Source organism: Podarcis tiliguerta, assembly GCF_965153285.1.
Source record: "Podarcis tiliguerta genome assembly, chromosome: 1".
Lineage (NCBI taxonomy): Eukaryota > Metazoa > Chordata > Lepidosauria > Squamata > Lacertidae > Podarcis > Podarcis tiliguerta.
Genome location: NC_139534.1, coordinates 6,646,130 through 6,664,825, shown reverse-complemented (window position 1 = coordinate 6,664,825; position 18,696 = coordinate 6,646,130). Strand labels below are relative to the sequence as shown.

At 42.8% G+C, this 18,696-nt stretch overlaps 1 protein-coding gene across 1 annotated transcript in view; it reads left to right on the top strand.

Annotated features, from left to right (window-relative positions):
* Window positions 1–18,696, top strand: part of CCNYL1 (cyclin Y like 1) — a 32,476-nt gene continuing 13,780 nt past the window's right edge. Inside the window, exons 1-4 of the mRNA XM_083402182.1 lie at window positions 1–365; window positions 13,882–13,956; window positions 14,799–14,833; window positions 16,579–16,679. Coding sequence (XP_083258308.1) covers window positions 113–365; window positions 13,882–13,956; window positions 14,799–14,833; window positions 16,579–16,679 — 464 coding nt within the window. The 5' untranslated portion in view covers window positions 1–112. The remainder of the gene's footprint in view (window positions 366–13,881; window positions 13,957–14,798; window positions 14,834–16,578; window positions 16,680–18,696) is intronic.

The window sequence follows — 18,696 nt, the reverse complement described above, 5'->3', positions numbered from 1 at the left end:
GTGACAATGAGGCGACGCTGCTGCTGCTGCTGCCGTCGCCGAGGCCTTCTATAGCCGGGCTCGGGCCCAGCCCAGGCGGCGGCGGCGGCGGCTGCTGCTCTCCCGCTCGGCCATGGGGAACACCGTCACCTGCTGCGTCTCTCCCGGCGCCAGCCCCAAGCTCGGCCGGGTCCGCGGCTCGGCGCTGAGGGCGGCGTCCGCCGGAGGGGGCGGCGGCGGGGGCGCCGGGAGCGGGGCGGCGGCTGTGGGGCTCGAGCGGAGGGCGGGCAACTACCGGGAGGTCACTGAGGCCGAGTCGGGGGACTCGGATCCCGGCGGGGGCGGACCCCACCTGCAGCACATCAGCGACCGCGAGTTCCCGGATGGTGAGTGAGGGGGGGGCGAGGACACCCAAGGGGGGCTGAGGAAGTTTGGGGGGGGGCGTGGAAGTGAAGCCTCTTTCGTTCCGTGGCTTCTCTGTGTTATCCCTGAAGCCTTCGGAATGACCCTTACTCGGAAGTAGGTCCAGCTTTGATCAGCAAGGCTGTTACAGTGGTACCTGGGGTTACATACGCTTCAGGTTACAGACTCCGCTAACCCAGCAATAGTGCTTCAGCTTAAGAACTTTGCTTCAGGATGAGAACAGAAATTGTGCAGCGGCGGTAGAAGGAGGCCCCATTAGCTAAAGTGGTGCTTCAGGTTAAGAACAGTTTCAGGTTAAGAACAGACCTCCGGAACGCATTAAGTACTTAACCCGAGGTACCACTGTGTTTCCAAATGCCCGCTGGGTGAGATCCCTACAGCCTTTCTCAAACTCCGGTCCGCAGATGTGTTGGGACTACAACTCCCATCAGCCCTAAGGATGGCGCGCAAAATTTAAGTTGGAAGGGACCTCAGGGTCAATCTGATCACCAGCCTTCTGGTTAGTAGCCAGATTAACCTATCCTACAAGGAAGGGGGCACAAAGGTTTCACGTGCCTGTGATAGCATAGTTCTTGCGCCCAGTGTTTGACACTAGCGAAGCACATTTTGCACCTGACTACAGTGGTACCTCGGGTTACATACGCTTCAGGTTACAGACTCCAGTATCACAGAAATAGTGCTTCAGGTTAAGAACTTTGCTTCAGGATGAGAACAGAAATTGTGCTCCAGAGTGCGGCAGCAGCAGGAGGCCCCATTAGCTAAAGTAGTGCTTCAGGTTAAGAACAGTTTCAGGTTAAGTACGGACCTCCGGAACGAATTAAGTACTTAACCCGAGGTACCACTGTATTGGCCACTTGCGACCAAGTGAAGATGCCAGGGTGCCAGGATGGTGCCTGACATGCCAGGGGATCATTGGATCTGGACTGTTTTCACGCATTAAAATCACATCCTGTAGAATACTAACCGCTATATTTTATCTGCACAGTCAGAATGAATTTCAGGAAGCAAAATGCTTTTTCTGTGCACCCTGAGTAGGAGCAGTGAACAGTGTTGTAGTTAATTGTTGTAGCTTGTCTTCAGTTACCCCACCCTGCTCACAGTTGTGAAGAATATTCCTACGTTATGAATGGTCTGTGTCACCATTAAGAAAAAGAGGTAGGAATAGAGCAATATATGTGTGGACTGTTCCTGGATCAAGTGACTTTTCTTCTTTAAGTTCTCAAAGTTCTTAACCTAGCTCAAGGTTGTAATCACAGAGTGTTTGTTGTGGGGGAGGAAGGGAAAGGAGAATGTTACCCGCTTTGAGACTCCTTCGGGTAGTGATAAAGTGGGATATCAAATCCAAAAATCTGAACTAGTGAGATGTTTAACTGATAATCAATCACAGCCTGTCCATCCTTTGAAAAATAAGGCTTTAGACCCATCTTGCTCCAAAATGGCAACAAGACATTTTGTTTTGGCAACTGCAACCTTGCATTAAGGAGCCATTTGGCACCTAGTTTGTACAACTGAGTTTCTGACACTGGTCACAAAGGGTGAACAGCACAATGTTTATTTGAGTAACAATGAAAGCAGATTCACAGTAAACTGAAATCTGGGGTGAATGTAATTAGAACTAGTAATCTCCCAAACCTATTCCTAACTGGCTAATCTCTCTCCTTTCTTGTCAGTTGACCAATGTTCCCACTGCCACCCAATTATCATCCTATGCCCTTTTCAGCCTCCCCTTTTAACATTCTGTACTCTCAATGGTTTTCCTTCACCTACCCTCAAACCCAAAATATGGTTCATTACACCAGTTTTGGACAATCCTGCCCTTGCTGGTCCCTGGCCTGCCTCCTGGACTGGCAGTGATCAGCACAGAAACTGATGCTGCCTGTGTGTGATTTATGGGTCTGTTTTGCATTCAGAGAAATCTCTGCCTGGAAACAAGATTAAACAGTATGTCAGAAGAGTAATAATGTGATGAACACTCCTTTAGCTTGTAGTGTATCGCTGAAGGAGGATGTGAATGTTTCCGCCTGTACTCTGAACCTTAGAGGTGGGGAAGATTAAATAGAAATTATTTATGTTTATTACTTTTCAATTCGTCCATTAATCAGAATGGCTAACTTCTCAACAGGCTTGTAATCCAGTCATCTCATGTGCTCTTGGCCGGATTGAGACAGCAGTTCTAGGTCTTCATTTTGCTTTTGCACCATCAAGTTCCCAATATTCTGTTCCACTTAAGTGTCACCAAGGGATGAATCCAGGTTCAAGGTGTACAGATAGGAGCACTGTTTGTGCCTACTTGAAGACTTGGAGTCTAAATGCAAAGCTGAGAAGGAGTAGCTTAATTCCAAGTGAGAAGTGGGAATGCAGAATAGCTCAGAAGTGGAGTACTTCACTGCTGAATTTAATGGGAAAGTAGTCATTGCTACTTGGGGGGAAATGGGCGTGGATAACCCTTCTGTTTCCCTTAGAAGATAGGCAGTAGTTGCTGAAGAGGAACAATGGAAAAGATTGATAATAAAAGTGCCTGCAGAAGAAGAGATGACCTGGTGGGTTGGTCTTGAAGTCCTTGTTCCTGTTGTGTTTCCTTCTGGTAGCAGTTCCCAATTACAGGAGTGCCAGCCCCATTTATTTATTTTTCAAATATATGATGTTTGTTTACTTCATTAACACCATTGTGGGTTTATTATGTAGGGTCTCTGGCCTATCCCCTATAATTCCAGAACTGGTAGTAGATAGCTGTGTTTTGAAAACTTTTCTTGCTGTTTTTCTTAGTCTCAGCCATGTTTTTCGTCGTCTTCATGGAGATTTTTTGCTGTGTCTGATAGGTTGAAACAGTAACTTTTCCAATACTGGGGCTGTTTAGAAAAGCTAAATGGCAGCAGCTCTCGTTGCACACAGGCTGCATAGTGTTGCTGCTTGTCTTTCAAACGTCCAGTTTATGGTCATCTGTTCGTCTTTCTTCCAAAAGCTATCTTATAGAGAGAGCTGCAATCCAGCCTCAAAGTTAGTGTTCTCTCTTCTCTCATGGTCTTCTAGTAAGTGATGCATTGAGAGCAGTTGGATAATTTTTATACAGTATACAACCATATAGTATAACTTGGCCCCAGATGAGCAACAGCTGTCCATTAATAATGGGAACAAGCACAACACTTTTCCAGAGTGATCTGGCCATTTTGTGGAGTTATATACTGTATACACTTCCACTTCTTGGCATATAATCTGGGGGGGGGGGGTAGACTTCAACATTTGTGTATATTTTACTAATCTGGCAAAGCATCTTTGGACTAGATTGAAGTAGTTTGTACTCCAGTATGACAGAAGGGATTCAGATCTCAACTAGAGGATCTGGGCAACTCGTGGAGAAATCTAACCCTTCTCCCCTACTTCCCTGGCAATTCCTTTGAACGTGACCTGTTTACTTTAAGAAGAAACTGCCTTTGTATTCAGGACTGGAACTACAGTTGTGATGACATATTCCTAGAATGATGTTTGGAAGCAAAATATGCAATGTAAGCAAATACATTCCATCTTAAATTTGTATAATGCATACCAATCCCAGAACTTATTTCTTGATGGGGACACTTGATACCTTTTTAAAACCAAGACATGCTGCTTGTAATAACTAATATGTAGTTATGAATTGTGATACAAAAGTTATGTTCAGAGTGCAAGTGGCAAGACACGTTTGAGTGTCTTAACCGCTGAATTTTCTATGTGTTTATTGGAAGGAAGGAAAAGGGTGGAGGAACAATGGAATACTGGAGGCTAACTTAAAAATGACATAATATAGCTGGACAATGGCAAGCTGTATCCAGACCAACAGGAAGTTAAGTTACAGCAGTAAAGTCAGACATCGGCAGCCCACTCCCACCCAGCTCTTGTTCCATGCGGGTTTCCTGGGGAAAAAACTTAAGTTATGTTTGCTTCCATAATGACACAAACAATAATTTCTTCGTTCTGTTTCAGAAAAAGTGCAGTGGGGGCTTCGGTAAATTTTTATTGTTAATATTTTAGTTTTACCTCTGTTTTCCAAGGTGCTTAAGGCAATGAACAACACTTAGGTCAATTTAGTTTCATACTAAATAATAACATTAAAAACCAATAATCAGGAGAATCGTAATATATGGTTAGCAACATAAAATTCCATAAATACCTGGATAAAAATTACAGGCTCAGAAACTTCTAAATGCAGTAATAATAGCAGCAGAGAAAAGCAGGAGCAATAAAAACAGATAAAATTAAACTACAATATTGTTAGAAAAGGGAAAGCACTCCTTGTTAAAATTTGCAAGTGTACAACTCTGCAAAACAGTATGGGTGAAGAAAGGGGAAGCAAACCTAACACTTCACAGTTACCTTCAAAGTATTCAGAAGGGTTAATGCTTAGTGCTGAGCAGCTTTTTCTTCTGGGGTAGCTGTGACAAGTCTAGGAGTGAAACAGGCCACAGCTTGCTCTTGCAACAGAGCAGACGTGAACAAACACCAGGCCTTTCTCACAAGGCACCTCTCGGAGGAAAGGCTCTGCAATACTATCAGTTCCAGCTCGAAAATATAAAATTACATGTGGGCTTTAGGCCCAGTTTTAGAAGGGTTGTCTGGTGGGATGAAATATGTGGTAGTAGTAAGGAGCAAGAGGAATATAACTGTGTTGATTCCTTTGGACCTCTAGGCAGCTTTAAACATTGGCATCCTTCTGGTTAGACTATTTTGAGTTGGAAGAATTGCATTGCGGTGGCTCCACTCCTGCTTGGATGGTTGAGACCCCGGTGGCATTGAGGGGCTTATTGCTCTGCTCCTTGGCAAGTATGTTATGGGGTCCCACAGGGTTCTTACATTATCTCCCATACTGTTTAATATCTACATGAAATTTCTTAGAGAAGTCATCCACAAATTTAACACTGGTGTCGTCAGTAGACACAGATGATACCCAGCTCTATCTCTCCTTTTCATCTTTCATCAGTGCCTAGGTACAGTAATGCCCAAATCCAGATAAGATGATGGTTCTGTTACGTGGTGGTTCACCTGCCTGGTGGATGACTTTAACTTGTTCTGGATGGTGTTGCATCCACTGTAAGGATCAGATTCACAGTAGATCATAGGTCTGGTGTTATCACTGTCAATGCAAGTAGCCTCAGTGACATGAAGTGCCCTTTATCAGCTTTGGTTGACATATCAACTGTAGCCTTCTCTGGACAGAGATAACCTTGCTACAGTTACCTATGTTCTTTCTTATAACCTACTGCTTGGAGTAATTTGATATACCAGTGTTAGAAACTGAGATATGAAAGCTAGGAGCTAAATGGTACCTTAAACCTAGGTTATGGGCACAGCAACGGAATGTTTTTTTAATACCAAGAATACAAAGCTGAAAATGAATGAGCTGCAGCTAAAATACTACGTTCATTTTTCACATGGTCTAGTCCTTCCCCGGCCCACCCCCCTAATATTCTGAAGAGGGTCTCTTCTCCAGTCTTCAGAGAATAACTGGAAGTGGGGAGGCAGAAGAAGGTCCTCCTTGCCTTCCAATCTGCAGTTTTAATCTGAAATCTTAGGCGCAGTACTGTGCCCAGAGCTCAGAATCTGTTCGCGCTACTGGACTTCCCTGTCGCAAATTGAGCCTAGAACAATGGGAGTTTCGAACACTGTATTATACACAAGGCTGCCTCTGAAAAAGATCTGGAAACAACATCAAACATCTGGAAACAACCCGATCCTAAACAAGGCAGCAGGGTATCGGTGACCCAGCAATCTGATCATATTACTTTGGTGTTTTCCCACCTGCACTGGCTGCTATCCTTCATTTTCCACTGCTTCATGGGGTGTGTCAGATGGCTACTGGAGAGAGAATATTTTTGGTACTGGTGCCCTGGTTATGGAATGCCCTCAGAGGTGTATCACCAGCCCCTGCTAGGGGTGCAGGCCTCGAGGGGCACAAAAATCACCTCTCAAGACTAGGGAACGTATGAGGTATGTGTGTTTGGCGACACTGTGTGGCAATACACTGCGGCACAAAGGCGTGCAATTGTTTCCATCCTCCTCAGTCCGGACACTTCAAGTACTTGGGATGCATAACATGTAGCAATTGGGCTGTGCAAAATGTTATTTCTAATGTGGCTATTGTAAAGTGATTCCCCCGCCCCCTCGTGATGGCAGGTGGGACCCTAGGTACGCCTCTGGCCCTCCTCAGAGAGACTTGCCTGCGCAAGTGCTCAAGTCATCCTTTTGATGCCAGAGTTTATATTTTACTTTATATTTTTATACAAAATTCATTAGATCTTTTATTGTGTTTTAATGCTAGTGTTATGGCTTGCTGCCGGTGGTTTATCACTTCTTTTACTGTGATTATTTGTCTTTGTCTTGTTGCTTGTTTTTAATTAATATTTGGGCAGAGGCTATTATTTAAAGAAGCTGATCTTCCTACAATCCTACACACATTAAAGTAAATCCTACTGAAGCCAGTGAGACTTGCTGATGAAATATGCATAAAATCCAACTGTAAGAGACCTAAGGAAAGACAGACAAAACGGAAATGGCAGGGAATACAATACACTTTCCTTGTTCATGAGAAGGATGGGCAACTAAATTTACAATATACAGTGGTACTTAAGGTTACATACCCTTCAGGTTACATATGCTTCAGGTTACAGACTCCACTAATCCAGAAATATTACTTCGGGTTAAGAACTTTGCTTCAGGATGAGAACAGAAATCGTGCAGTGGCAGCGCAGCGGCAGCAGGAGGCCCCATTAGCTAAAGTGGTGCTTCAGGTTAAGAACAGTTTCAGGATAAGAACAGACCTCCAGAACGAATTAAGTTCTTAACCCGAGGTACCCCTGTACAGGCATAGCTCACTTCATTGCGCGTTGCAGATATTGTTACCTTATGAGGACACGGGTGCAGCTGCAGGCAGCCTTACCATTCCCAGGGGAAGGAAGCCCCCTACCACCACCGCCCCTCTTCTGGTTATGAGAGTGGAGCCGGCTTGGGCTGAGCCGGGGTTTGCCCCCCCCCCCCCATGTAGCCAAGCCATGTGGCTTAATAGACTACTACAGTGTAGTGTAAACATAACTTTTATATGTACTGAGAAACAAAAAAATATGGTATGACTCACTTTATTGCGATACTTGCTTTATTATGGTGTTCTGCTACCAAACCCCCAATATCTCTGATGTACAGTATGCCTGTATAAGCATTTAATCTCGGTTGGGTTGCCATTTCACTTTGCTGTCTTCCTGTAAGTCATGGGGCTCAAGCTAGTCCAAAGCAAAGGACAGCTAGTTTTGCATATTCTGTAAAAGTTAGTCTACAATATCTAATAGGAAAAGCAACTGGTCTTTTGAGTTATATCCGAGTCATTTCAGACGGCTTTTAAAGTCTACAACCAATTCTGAAAAATAGTTCAGACAGTTTTAGCCATCTAAATCAGGGATCAGCAACCTTTTTCAGCCGTGGGCCAGTCCACCGTCCCTCAGACCATGTGGTGGGCCGGACTATATTTTGAAAAGAAAAGAAAAGAAAGAACAAATAACCCACAAATAACCCAGTGATTCATTTTAAATAAAAGCACACATTCTATTCATGTAAAAACACGCTGATTCCCGGATCATCCATGGGCCGGATTGAGAAGGCGATTGGGCCGCATCTGGCCCCCAGTCCTTAGGTTGCCAACCCCTGATCTAAATGTTTTTGGAAAGCGCAGCTGGGTTTTTAATTCAGTGGACCTTTTTTCCATTTGGTTTTGCTTTCTTCCTTAGGGCTAGAAAATATGTGGCTGAAGTTCTATAATGTCTTTAGAATTTGGGAGCTATTACTCCAGAGTATGGATAAAAATCATTGGCTTGTCTTAAATTTGGTTACAAAACAGTGGGAAAAGGCATGCATGTTTGGGTTAAGCATTATAAATGTCATAATAGGTCATGTGTTGTTTTATAGCAAATCATGAATACTTATGACTCTATGAACCAAACATTTTGGATGCTTCTTCAGTGAGATCGAAAGTAAATGGCTTTTGTTGTGTAACTTCTACCCCAGTTTCCAGAAAGTTAGGGTGCTTAGGACAGGATTATAAAATGGGCTTGAACACATCCAGTGGCTTGATTTAAATCTGTGGTTTTAACTTGCTTAAGTAAAGATTAATTTAAATCAATTTCCCCATTGTCATACCCACTACTTGGTTGCTATGGCAGTTAAAACACTTCAATTAAATAAAGCCTTTATACTACCTAGAAGCATAATCCGAAACCTTTGGTCATGCAGCATGCATTCTTTGTACACTCCACAATTGTATCTCTTTTAAAAACAAGGGAAGTGATTGTGAAGCTACTGGATTTTTGTCTGGTTGTGTTCACATGGAAGCATCACTCACCTGAAGACAAGAGCCACAATCCAGTACAGAATTAAATACATTAGATTGTGGCCTAGGTCTTCAGAATTTTCCAGAAGAAACTGGACCAGTGTTCTTGCACATTAGGTAGAAAGTGGATGTCTTTCTTTTTAGTTGATAGTTACAAATGTCAATCATTTCTTCAACAATAAATGTGTTCCATTGTATCGTAATTATAAGGTGTCAGATTTTTTCCAGGCAATATTTATTTTCACAGTGATTCTGCAAGTGTTTGTGAGTGTGCATCTTAATTGGGCTTTAAGAACTGTAGAATTTAACATGCTTTATTACATTGCAGATTTTATTTCAAATCAAGCTATCTTCAGAAGTGAAACAACATTATTTAAAATTACAAATCCATCTTAAAACAAAAATGCAGTGAAATAAATGGGTTTGGCACCCTATGGCAAGCCTTTTAGAAGCTTTTTATTATAAAATGTCATAAGATTTGGCAGCAGCTTACGACAGCAGAAGCTGCATTGGAACTAAGAAAAGTAATTCAAGAAAGTTGTTAAAAACCGACCAACTTTAAAATATTAGTATTTGTTATGTAGAACCTTTATAATCTGAGCTGGTTCACATGGTATGCTAAGCTATGAAGTACAGGCAATACCTGATTCAGTCATGACAGCCAGATAGGCGGCTGTGCAACAAACTTTAGCTGCAGCTCATGGTTAGTGAGGACCCGCTTACCTGAAAGAAACCCCATTAAATTCAGTAGGACTTCTGAGTCAATATCATTACGTTGTTAGTGTCCTTGCATGTCTGCATGGAGCGAAATGGAAATTAACTTCTACATATGTGCAGTCCACCTTCTGAGCTTACATGTACTACGAACTGATGTTCCTTTAAGTCCCATAATAATAATCCTGTGTATTTTCATGTGCAAATCTGTGTTTCTCTGTACAGTACTTTTAAAAAATCAAGTTCCTGTAAATCGTGAATTGCATGAGGGATGCAGGCTGTATCAGTAGAGGTTTGGGATTTAGCTTCTACTTCATTGCAAATCAAAATTACTCTGATGTAATTGTATACTAACCAAATGAGTGAATGGAAAGCTTGACTTAAACCAATAACTGTTTCCTCTCTTTTGGTGTCTTAAATTAATTTCCTAACCCTCACCCTCATTCTGATGGGAGGTTTGATGTAGAACTTTCAATATTTTAATGACTGTTTCTACACATGACCTCTTTTTAGTTCAGGTGTAAGGCAGCAGTGCCATTTCATCTGTTCCCTGAAGGACTATGTAGATGAGCAAACTGTCTGAAAGGCGCACCAGACCACAAGACGCACCTAGTTTTTGGAGGAGGAAAACAAGAAAAAAAATATTCTGAATCTCAGAAGCCAGAACAGCAAGAGGGATCGCTGCGCAGTGAAAGCAGCAATCCCTCTTTCTGTTCTCGATTCTGGGATAGCTGCGCATTTCCCCTTACTTTTTAGGAGGGAAAAAGTGAGTCTTATAGAGCAAAAAATACGGTATTTCACCGTTACTGGTACTTATAAGTGCTTTTGCCCTTACTTTGCATGGACAATGAAGTCATCCATCAGTGTCCTGCTGAATGGCCAGGGAGGAAATCTAAGTCAATCCAAAGCAGATGATTATATGAAGTAATAGCTTGCTTTTGTGCTGCATGAGATTGTTAGTCAGGATGGAGAAGGCAATACTTTAGTTCCTTATTGTAATAGGACTTTGCTTGTTATGAGACATTCAGGAACCTGATGTTCAAGGACCTACCATTTGTGGTCAGTTCAGAGACAGAAGAATTAAAGAGATGGAGCTTTTCCTGAAACATACCACTTAAGGTGGTGCAGTTGCATATTTCAGTGCCCCTTTCTCTACCATTCACTGAGGCCCAACTTAAACAAAATGCGGGACATAGGTTGGAGGACCCACTTACCTGGAAGAAACCCCATTAAATTCAGTAGGACTTCTGAGTCAATATCATTACGTTGTCTCCAAGACCTGCATGTCTCCAAGACTTGCGTGTCTCCAATCACGCCAGTCATTTTCAGAGTGTTGGCTTCTTCACGTGTTACATTAGCAGGTCAATGATTAGCGGCCAAGGCAGACACACAGTTTGTGTTCCAACACTATATGCAAATAGGCAAACATGCTGCGTGTGTGGAAACATGACAGGGGGTGTGGGGAATGTTCCAACTCTACAATGCTAGGACAGAAATGTAACAATGCCATTCATGCATTTGCTATCCAACTTCAGCTCAGAATTATGCAAGGATATCCTGCATTGCACGGGGTGACAGTAAGAGCTGTTTGACAGTGGAATTTGCTGCCAAGGAGTGTGGTGGAGTCTCCTTCTTTGGAGGTCTTTAAGCAGAGGCTTGACAGCCATATGTCAGGAGTGCTCTGATGGTGTTTCCTGCTTGGCAGGGGGTTGGACTCGATGGCCCTTGTGGTCTCTTCCGATTCTATGATTCCTGCATTGCAAGGGGTTGGCCTAGATGACCCTCTGGGTCCCTTCCAACTCTATGATTTATGATTATAGCCATGTTAGTATGTCAAAGAGAGAAACTGCAGTGCCTTAGAGAGGAAATTGTCTGATTGCAGCATAAACTTTCACTGTCAGCCGTCCAAAGGCATACCAGTATGTCTACAATTTAAATCCTTTGGAGCAGCTGTTCCTCCTTGGCAGAGACTTGGGCCATGCTGCTGAAGATTCCCCTCTGGTAAACTGCAGTGTATTCTGTTAATCTGCAGCACATGTGGTTCCTTTGTATTTAAGTCCGTCCGTAAAATTACTGCTGAAGTATAAGTGAATCCTGTGTCTATGTAGCACAGGTCATTTTGTGGCCAGCTATCTTTGCAAGCGTGCCAGAAATCAAGACCCAAGTGCGAGAGTCACTCTGGCACACACTATAACACATAAAACAGCTGCTACACATTTGTGGTATGTTTTTGCCTCTAGAGAACTGGGCTGGGGGAAAGGCAGCTAGGTAGGGTAGGGAAGGTACTTATATATATTAAAAAGCTACAATAGTGTATTCATTATTTTCTAAAGTTAAGACTTAAAAAGTAATCCTGACCTGAGATGACCTCATAGCATCGAAAATGCCTTGTGGTTGGGTTCTCCCCAACTCAGTATCCTTTATGTGAATTTCTTAACAGTTTCAGTATTTACATGCTTTCTGGTGACTCATGTCTCTTAGAAGTAAATCCAACGTCAATGATCTAAGTGTAAAATAATGTGTTTAAATGTATGTTTCCCATTCATACTTGGAAAGTGTTCTTAACCAACTTCTTGAAATTCTTGGGGACTGCCTGTAGATTTTTAAAGGTTTGGCATAATTAAAGCTACTTTCTTTGTTTACTCAGAGAGGAAAACTAAACTACTGATGAACAGCTGGGTGCTTTTAGGAAGCCATCTAGCATTAGTCTAGCTTGTCCACACTGTGTACTTGAAACAGCCGATCTAGCATGGCAATATTAGAAATTCAAATACATAATCTAATCTCCAAATGGCACTTTAAACCTAGGTTGCACTCGCCACAACAGAATGTCTAGGTGCTCTTTTTTTCAGCAATGGGATTTATTATTTGACCAAAATGGTCAAAGGCCTGGAAACGATGCCTTATGAGGAACGTCTAAGGGAGCTGGGCATGTTTAGCCTGGAGAAGAGGAGGTTAAGGGGTGATAGGATAGCCATGTTCAAATATATGAAGGGATGTCACATGGAGGAGGGAGAAAGGTTGTTTTCTGCTGCTCCAGAGAAGCGGACACGGAGCAATGGATCTAAACTACAAGAAAGAAGATTCCACCTAAACATTAGGAAGAACTTCCTGACAGTAAGAGCTGTTTGACAGTGGAATTTGCTGCCAAGGAGTGTGGTGGAGTCTCCTTCTTTGGAGGTTTTTAAGCAGAGGCTTGACAACCATATGTCAGGAGTGCTCTGATGGTGTTTCCTGCTTGGCAGGGGGTTGGACTCGATGGCCCTTGTGGTCTCTTCCAACGCTATGATTCTATGATTCTATTAACACATTCAGTCTCCAAGGAAGATACATCAGAAGTGACATTTTGCTTTAACCAGCCACCAACTTGGTATCCAGAGATCTCCACGTGGTGGCTATTGGACCTGCACCAGTCACAAAATGCACCTGGCTAATTTCTAACACTGGGCAATATTATATATGGGCAGTGTTATATATGTAATGAGGGCTGCTCATGCAGAAGAGCTGAGGCAGTACTGATGGTCTAGCACATGGTGTCACTATGGTATCGCATGATTGACAGGTGGGTTGCCCCATCCACATGTCGAAATCCCTTGCCCTTGTGCAAGGGATTTCACAATGCTCTTTGCAGTAGTCTCTTCCCATCTCTTTTAAAGATTGCTACAGCAGTCTTCAAAGGCGCAGGGGAGACTGCTGCAAAGAATGTGCAGCACATGCTTTCCAGCAGTCTCTTGCCCCCCACTTTAAAGATTGCTCTGGTGCTCTTTAAAGTGGGGGGAGCGCTTTCAAAGAGTGCTGCAAAGCAAGTGCCTGCTTCTTCATCGTTGTGTGACAGAACGGTTTCTGTTAGAGCCTGTATCTAAAGCAGACATTGGTTCTAGCAATGAAAACTGCATGCTGGTGTTTTTTTTAAATACCCCTCCCCAAAATATGTTGATCTTCTTCAAAGGTTGAAACAGTCGGCATGCAGCAGACTTTCCAAGAACATCCTGTCCGTTAGTTGATGTCACCAGTGACATCAGCTGATGGGCAGGTGGTTTAGAGAAATGGCAGACACAGATTGGCCCATTGGCCAGAGTTCCCCACCCCTGATCTATTCAGAGCAGGCTGATGACTCTGACTTTAAATCCAACTGAATGGGGTAAATACCAGTTCAGTATGCTCAACATTAGTGTGGTAGCACCCTGTTGATTATTATGAACTACTGTATGAATCTTTTTTATTATTATTATTCTAAGATATGGTTCTAGTGTTTGAATGTATGAAAATGTACTCTATAGATACTAATTATGTAACTGTTGGGAAGTATGGGATATGTAGGATGTCTAGGAGTAAGTTCACTTTTCTTGGAATATAGATGTGTTTCCCAAAATAAATCCAAACCTAGGAATAGCATCCCTTCTGTTTCTTTGTTTCAGATTTAGCATTGGAGTCAAATCCATCTGACCATCCTAGAGCAAGCACAATTTTCTTGAGCAAATCCCAAACAGATGGTAAGCTATCTTTTGCTCTCTTAAAACGAAGGAGGGGAGGGACATGATAGAGTGGATGGATTTTGATTGAGAAATGCCTCTGTCTCTTGTCTCCTTCCACTTCCGTCAAAATACTGACTCTACATCAACATTTTTAGCTGCTCTTCATAGCCATTTTCCAAGGCATTTAAAAATAAGCTTTTAATTCATCCATTCTTTTGAAACACTTGCCACTCATTAGAATGAATAGGAATGATTGCATTTCTTATTTAGGAATGGTTTGGGATGGTTGTCCTATGACCCAGTGCTTGGGGAAAAAAATCTACTTAGGTTTATCCTGGCAGAGTGTGTGCCTTGTAGCTTGAAGCTCAGTAGCTTTAGATAACACAACTCGTAACAGCATTTATTTTTGTCATCACATGTTCTTCGTGGTATAAAATTTCAGTGCAGTTGGATTAGCTCAAACTCAGCAAGTAAATGCTTAAAGCAGTGCTCTCTAGTGATGAAATACCAAGAGTCTTGAATGCATTTTTCCTCATAGGATGAACTGCTGCAATAACTCCCTAGTCTTTGCAGAGCAGAAGGTTCTGTTGCTTTGAGTGGCACTAACTCTTGTGTAAACCTTTCTTGTATTGGGAGTAAATGTTAGGTTTCCCAAAGAAGCAGCATAAAGTTAAGTTGACACACCCTGGAAGTGATAAACTGTGCTCAGCTGAAAACTGAATTATTGTCGGATAAACCTTGGGTGGTATTTGTTGGGTTTGAATGTATACTCCTAGCAATTAAACAGATTGCATTCTAAAATACAGAATGCATTTAGAAGTTGAAGCATTCATTAATAAAAGTGTTCACTCCCTTTTCAGTGAGAGAGAAGAGGAAAAGCAACCACATCAACCATGTAAGTACATCTAGTAAATGATAGAGCAAAAGCCCAGCTAGTTACATGCAGGAAATGGCAGCAGTTGAGCTTAAGAGTTTCACTCCTTGCTGTTCCAACAGCTTACTTCAAACGTTTAAACCATTCACTGCATATTTAAGTTCCTGCATTGCAGGGGGTTGGACTAGATGACCCCTGGGGGCATTTCCAACTCTGCAATTCTATGATTCTCAAGTTTCCTTTTTCCATAACGCAGTAGAACACAATCCTAGCTGGTTGACTGCACAATATCTCCGTCTAAGCACCCACGTGATATAATTGTTTCAAGTGCAAAAGCATATTTAATAAGTGAGCATGAAATTTGTCTCCCACGTGGCTAATGCTATAATGAAGAAGGAGCATTAATGTGTGCTTCAATGGGAGCTGCAGGAGAGGGTCACCTGTGACTAATGGGATTAGTGGTGATTAATCCGTTCAGCATGTCACTTCCATATTTTTTTGCCTGCCAACACTTGATAGAACAAGTGCTCTGGGCTCCCGTTTCCCTTCTGTTTCAGAAACACTTTGCAGCCAAAGTAGAATGGGAGTAAACTCTGAAGCAGAAGGTAGTTCATGTTTAATTTCCGTTGAGCAGCCTGTTAACTGCCAGTTGCTGGAATTCATGCAGATTACAGGACTGGGTGGGCCTCAGTTTGAACATTGCACCTTCAGGAACAGTGGATTTTTTCTGAATTACTTAAGACAGATTAATTATATTTTAAATGTTAAGATCCTGAGGATGTGCTTTGTTTGTTTAAACAACTCACAGGGATTCTAGTACAGCAACAACAAAATATTCTGCAAAACAAATTTCACCCCTGCCTTAAGATATCTGCTACCAACTTTCACACACTTTCCTAGAATTGTTTGGTGGGATGAGCAGCTTTTTGATGTTCATAGCTTATAACTGTCGAAGTATAATATTGATGGCACATGGTTGTGTAATGTAATGTGCTCATGCTCACTCTCCTAGGGTTGCCATATTCCCAAAAGTGAAAATCCAGACAGAGTTGTTGAGCTTTAGTTGCTGTTTTTTCCCTGATTCCACAAAAAAAAAAATTCCCTAAAATGCCTGGATGTATCCAGGAAAATCTGGCTGTATGGCAGCCCTAGGCTCTTTTCCCAAAAACTAAACACAATTAATCATTGGCTTTAAATGGGGGAACATCTGTAGCCTAGGTCAGTGTTTCCCAACCTTGGGCCTCCAGCTGTATTCGAACTACAATTCCCATCATCCCTGACCACTGGTCTTGCTAGCTGAGGATTATGGGAGTTGTAGTCCAAAAACAGCTGGAGGCCCAAGGTTGGGAAATGCTGGCCTAGGTAACCCAGAATACCTTCCTTGAGCTTCAGCAGAGTTGTTTAGCTTCTCTATGACACACTGCTGGCACATGTTCTTCTCAACTTTAAACATGTCATTTCTTGTGTATTTTCCTCTGCTATGTACAATAGTAGCCACAAGGAAGTCCAGACCTGGAGAAGGACTTGCGATGGGCGGCTGGTGTGTGTGTGTGTGTGTGTGTGTGTGAGAGAGAGAGAGAGAGAGAGAGAGATTTTCTATGCCATTCAAGTATTTTTCTCTAATGTATCTTTGCTTCCTTTAATAGAATTTTAATGCTTAATTCTTAAATATGTAGGTTTGGATATGGGTGCTTACTGTAAACCCATAAATAGTTGTATTGGAAACCATTTTTAAGAACACTGCTGCTTTCCCCTCCTCCTTACAGGTTTCTCCAGGGCAGCTTACAAAAAAGTATAGTTCATGTTCAACAATATTTATTGATGACAGCACAGTAAGCCAGCCTAATCTTAGGAGCACAATAAAATGGTAAGTACCACTGAGTTTTTAGGGAGAAGGTATACTGATGAACCATGTTCGCCTCCTCTGGAGAGATCAGAGGATTCAGTATTCTGTCGAACGAGATCTAGTGAAAGTAATTGATTCTGATTTTTACAAGTTGAGCAGGAAAGTTTTCTTTGCCCCCAAAGTAAAATGCAGCAGTTTTATGAAACCTTTGCTCTGGTAACATTCTGTATAAAACACAGAGTAAATTGTAACCTCTTGAGTTGGCCTGCCATCTAGTGGCATGAAATTACTCCTTAACCACAGTACTTGATTCCAGAATTCTTTGATTCAGGGAAAAGTTACCTCATAGTTAAACTTTTTTTGTCTCTTCATCTTTCTTGTTTCTCTTATGTAGACTCCAGAGCTCTCATACTCCACTTTCTATTTTTGCCCTCTCAGAGAATTGGGTATAAAATTAGCTTGTAACTTTAAAATGTTTAGCTGATAAAATGTTGGAGTGCTTGAGACAATACAGTAATTAGGAATTAGGAACACAAAGCCCAGATTTGCCATAGATTGGCTCACGTAAGTCACACAGTGTGTTCAGGCCATAGAGAGCTGCAGGAGGAAGTTGGATTCGCAGCTGAAGCTGAGAAGTAGTGGAGATTTTAAGTACAACATCATGCGTCATTTCAGATTGGGTCCCTTGACTCAGGGTTGCCAGAATAGCAGCAATGAGGGAAGAGTGTTGGAAGTACCCTTCCTTTTCCCCCTTGAAAATTTATTTCCCCTTAGAATTAATTTCCTATACTGTTGTTTGGCTCATTGACTTATTTTTTTATCCCTGTCGTATAATGAAATTATACTATAGCTTAAAAGTAGAATGGGGGGCACACTATAAATGGAAAAGAGGTTTATTAAAGAGGACTGTATACTGTTGAAACTCACCAGCATTGTAGGGCGAGCTGCTTAAAATACAGGGCAAGCTGCTTAAGGGATGATTCCATGCAAATGGATTTAGCCCATTTATAGGTGTGGCCTCTTAGAAGTGGAGCCACCACCACCCCGACACAGTTTCCTCCACCTCGGTAATAGACTCTGTGCACCATGAGCATAAATATTCTCAGGGCTTTCAGACTGGAGCGAGCAAAGAGTTGATCTTGCACAGTGGCTGTAGGAGGTCAGAGCTTCCCCCTCTGATTCCTCAGCTGGGCTGTGTGGTGTGGTAAGCCTAAGGAGCCATGGGCGATGGTGTTCCCTAGCTGTCAGAGCATCAGCCTCTTTTGTCTAATGAACCTTCTCCTACCTCCCACCAGCTGAATGCAGCGAGGACAACATCTCAGTCTCTGCACTGGCAGCCTCAAGATGTGCCCACAGGTCTGCCTGCAGAGAGCAGCGTCCAGTTGCTTGGAAAAGGAGGAGGCACAGTCACTAACCCACCTATCTTGTCTTACAGCAAAAAAAGATAAATGGCCAGAAGATTTTAGCCTACATCATCAGTGTGTTGATACCCTGTATCCCTCCTAATATTCAGTGTTATTCAGTAGTCCCCCCTCTAGTGATATTTGTGTACCGCTTGGGGTCTCTTGGCCAGTGGCATAGCGTGGGTTGTCAGCACCCGGGGCAAGGCAAGTAATTTGTGCCCCCCGCTGCACTGTCCCTCCCCCAGATAGTTACTTGCTCTCTCTCCGCACCGCACGCCTGGCACCCTCCCCTCCACAGTGGGCGGCGACCCGGCGGCTCGGATCGGATTTGCACAGCCAGCACTGCAGTGAGAGAGAGTGAGTGAGCCAGGTAGGGGCAGAAAGCTGCGAGTGCGAGCGCGCCCCCCCCCCCCAGATGTTGCGCCCGGTGCGGCCGGCCCCCCCTGCACCCCCCACGCTACTCCACTGCTCTTGGCCAAGTCATCTACACAAGCTAATTCTGTTGGTCATTTTCTTACTAAATAGATTACAGGTTTAATCCAGATGCTCCATTATACAATCCAGTTCCTGGCATTATAAAAAATTTTAGTCGTAGTTTAGGCAGCCTTGTATTAGAGCATTTTGAATTTCAACAC